Genomic DNA, 4,375 nt, shown 5'->3' with positions numbered 1-4,375 from the left:
TACTATCGTACTTTCATCCATGATTTCTTTAAAATAACAGTCCCTCTAACAAAATTAACAAGGAAAGGTGTCGATTTCAAGTGCGGAGATGAGCAGCAACAAGCTTTTGAGACTTTGAGACAACGTTTGTGCGAAGCTCCGGTGTTGACCTTACCATAGGGAGTGGATAATATGATGGTTTATTGTGATGCTTCGTTGCTTGGTATAGGATTCGTTCTTATGTAGAAGGGATAAGGTTATCACATATGCATCATGACAACTGAAGTTGCACAAGACTAGATACCTGACGCTTGACTTAGAGCTTGGGGCAGTGGTGTTTTCCTTGAAGATATGGAGGCACTATCTATTTTGAGTGAAGTGTACGATGTATACTGATCATAAGAGTCTGAAATATCTTATGGATCAACAATAATTAAACATAAGACAACGTTGATGGCTTGATTTATTGAAAGATTATGACCTGGAGATACTTTACCACCCTGGTAAAGCGAACGTTGTTGCAGATGTACTGAGCCGCAAGAAGCATGGAGCACCCCTGCATGTTACTTGCTTGAGGAGGACACTTGGTACCTCTCTTTTTTATATGACCAGAGTATAAGGCACTTGCGATGGAGAATCCAGTTTGGGAAAACTCTAAAACCATTAACTATAACCATTACAAACCATAACCAATGGCTACTAAAAAAATTAACCGATTCTAATGGTTATGGTTCGGTTTTGACCTATAACCGAACCAAACCGAACCATACACACCCCTACTTGAAGGCATAAACAATAAGCCTGAAAATGTTATATTAATTATTAGTTGATATTATGTAGATATTGTTTCTATTTATCTTTGATAGTTATTCTTCCCTTCATTATAGGGATTTGATTGTACTTGTATATGTATAGATACATAATGAATGAGAAGGCAAGGAAGTTCATATTATTTTATTTAATATACCAAGTTTCTTTGATTAGCAAAACAAATTCAATACTACGGAGAATGGAAGAGAATGAGTTCGTAAATTTTAAGAGAGAGTGATCCAAAAATTGAAGCATGAACATTACCCATTAACCAACTCAATTCATGACACGACAACGTAAAACCCAAATTGAACTAATCTTAAGGAGTCCACATAAGGCATAAAGAACAATACATGTAATGAAAATATTCAAAATTTTAATTAAACATCAACCTTGATAAATAATCCACCCACCCATGTCATATAAACTTCCTCAATCGCATGTTCATATTGTCTATCATATACTGCTTCTCCCTTCTTCCTTCGTCCACGTTACTTGAAATTCTAAAATAACTTTTGGACTTTTAAATTTTTCAAAAAATCAAAAATGTCCAAAAGATGTTTGGTAAGTATAAAAGTTCTTTTTAAAACAATTTTTGTCAAGAACAAAAAAGTGACTCCGCAAAACTGAAAATCGGCAAAAGATATCATTTTTTACTAAATCTTCAAATTCGAGATATAAACTATGAGATTTTGAGAGAAAGGGAAAATGGCGAGGAAAACAATTAAGCGGTGGGGGTTAAAGAAACCCTAACTTCATAAAAAAAAGATGAAGATGAAGATGAAGGGTTTTGAGAAAGGAATCGAACTTACATCCATGGCAGGGGCGGATGCAAGAATTGATAGTAGGGGTTGCCAAAAAAAATCAGTCAAACATAATTTAAAACTTAAAAATAATTATTTACGTCTAATACAAAGAAAAAAAACGATTCATTACATAAAAAGTTAAAAAGATAACAACTATCTACTACATTTTAAATTTGTCCTCTTCGTGCGAACAACTTTTGAAACCGCTCCATTACTTTCTCATTCTCAGCTTTCACAAGTGCTTCGGTCTCAACATTGCAGAGTAATGCATCGTTCAAAAAGTCATTGCCAATTTTGTTGCGTAAGTCGGTCTTCAAGAGCTACATCCCCGAAAAATATTTTTCTACACTTGTGGTCGCTACGGGTAAAATTAAAGCCAACTTTAAAAGCTTATAAACCAAAAGATAATATCGACGTTTCCTCGTACTAACCATCAAACGAGAAAGCTCAGAAATTCCTTTCAGAGTGATAAAACGCTCATCTTTGATGCAAGAGTGATAAAATATCTCAAGTTGTCCTTCAAGCTTTATCAAATCCGAATCATCAAAGTCATACTTGTACAACTTAGCCAACTTCAACAACTTTGATTTGTCAAATTGTGCAAATGAATCACAAAGGCTCAAAGCACCCATGTACTCTTGGCGAATACTCGAAAGGACTTCTTGTGCAAAACATTGTACAAGTTCTTTTTGAATTTTAGGAGAAATAAGTTGATTGTTTTTAGGAGCCTTTTCTAAAATATTGTTGAAAATATCTTCACTAGTCTCCCGAATGGCTTTTAACACTTCAATGTAAAGCTCTCTATTTTCCGAGTTAACCGACTCATAATGACAACGAAATGGTAAACCGGTTTTCAATAAAAGTCTAACAACAATAATAGAAACACGTAATCGATCTTTATATTTATGGTCTTTCGCTTCGGTTTGCCTCCTCAAGACTACATTAATAGCTTGTTTTTCTCTCAATAAAAATTTACATTTTTCTCTTGCTTTTTTGTGCAAACTATCAACACTACCCACATGAGTCCGAAATGCATCTTTTTTATTCCAAGTATCAGAACCTTGGGAAACAAATACATCTCTCCCTCCTCTTTGATTCATGAGGCCTCCACACACATAACAACATAAACAATATGTTTTATTCTTTTTCACACTATATTCCAACCAATCAAAATCATCAAACCATGAAGGAACGAATCTTCTAAATCTATCACCTATTTTCTTTTTTGGAAACTTATGTAACCTTATTTGACAAGGTCCTTGAAGCAAATATGTTCTTCTTACATCATCTCTTACATTTGATTTGTAACTTGTAATCTTTGGCCTATCCGTCGGGTCCTTTGGAAGATCTTTCAAATCAACATTATCATTAGGTTCATTAGAGCATGATGTTTGTGGAGTTGCGTTATAAACCGAAGGGGTTGACTGATTGGTGATTGGTGTTTGTGGGGTTGCATTAGAATTAGAAACGGAAGGGATTGATTGATTGGTGATTAGTGTTTGGGAACATCCTTTTACCACTTTCATTAGGATTAGGTCTTGGTCTTTTGGTAAAAAAAACTCACTTACTTTAACCTATAAAAACATAACAATTTAACCTAACCAAAAAATAACTTCAATAAAACATAGAATTTTCACCTAATACCTAATCAAACAATAACATGTAAACCTAAAACATAACAATTTTAACAAATCAAACAATCAATTCAATAAAAAGCATAGAAATTATAACTAATCAAACAATAATTTCTATAATAACATAACAATTTTACCAAATCATCCAAATATCCAATAACTTCAATAAACACATAGAAATTACAACTAATTGGAATTTTGAAAACCATAGCAATTTCGAATTTTGCTAGCAATTACACCTATAAATTCGAAAACCATAGAAAATTAGAAATACTTACTTGCTTCATTAGCGCTTGGACCTTGGATTGGAGTTGTTTTTGCACTTAGGAATCGATTTTTGGACCCCAAGCCAGCAATAAGCACCTCGTTTTTTGCATTTGGGAAGGGAAATTGTGGATTATCGATCAAAACAGAAGAACATGAGAAGTAGTCGTCGATGTGAGGCTAGGAGCGGATAGAAGGAAACGACGAGGTCTCCTCGTTTTTTTTTTCTTTTGTGATTCAACGATTTGAGACTTGGACTCTTGGAGTATTGGACCCAATTTGACAATTGGATAATTGTTTTATTTGGGTTATTTTCTCCTATTCTTTTTCCTTTAGGCTAATGTTAGTTGGATTAAAATAGAAATGTGTTTGGGCTACTAATTATTTAGACTTAATTGATCCAATGTGTTTACATTTTTATTACGTAGTTGTCATTTTTTTAGTAGTTGCCGGTTTTTTTATGTAGTGGTACAGACAAATGCACAAATTCCAAAAAAAAAAATCGAAGCAATCATGTGGATCATAGCGACGACATTTGGCAATAGTCTATTCATCACCACATATTCACATTATAGAATCCGTTTCTACATTGCAAACCTTGTCATGGCCCTTCTAAATGTAGTCAAATAGATCATTTAAACTTAGGCTTAAATATTTATGGGTTTGTTTATTTACAAAATTGGGATTTTTATTTTGATTTCTTTATATAGTAATTGGGTTTTAATTTAATTTGATTCTATATTACTTTTATTTTTTGGTTAAATTATATTTGAATTTAGGGTTTATTGAAGATTAAGATGATAAAAATAAAGAATTAAGAAGTCATTGGCAAAATGGTCATTTAACATGGATTTACCGGATGCATCATTAAGGGGTGTTTGA

General features: G+C 33.2%; 1 protein-coding gene across 1 annotated transcript; it reads right to left on the bottom strand.

The window, feature by feature from the left end:
- Positions 1 to 1,689: 1,689 nt before the first annotated feature.
- Positions 1,690 to 3,516, bottom strand: LOC111876084 (uncharacterized). Its single transcript, XM_023872611.1, has 4 exons — positions 3,508 to 3,516; positions 2,027 to 3,169; positions 1,811 to 1,915; positions 1,690 to 1,695 (listed from the first exon to the last, which is right to left on the bottom strand). The coding sequence occupies exons 1-4, from the start codon at positions 3,514 to 3,516 to the stop codon at positions 1,690 to 1,692; spliced, it is 1,263 nt and encodes a 420-aa protein (XP_023728379.1).
- Between the last annotated feature and the right edge of the window lie 859 nt (positions 3,517 to 4,375).

This window comes from Lactuca sativa, chromosome 9 (assembly GCF_002870075.4).
Source record: "Lactuca sativa cultivar Salinas chromosome 9, Lsat_Salinas_v11, whole genome shotgun sequence".
Taxonomy (NCBI): domain Eukaryota; kingdom Viridiplantae; phylum Streptophyta; class Magnoliopsida; order Asterales; family Asteraceae; genus Lactuca; species Lactuca sativa.
The sequence above is the reverse complement of the archived record's forward strand: the minus strand, read 5'-3'. Positions and strand labels throughout refer to the sequence as shown.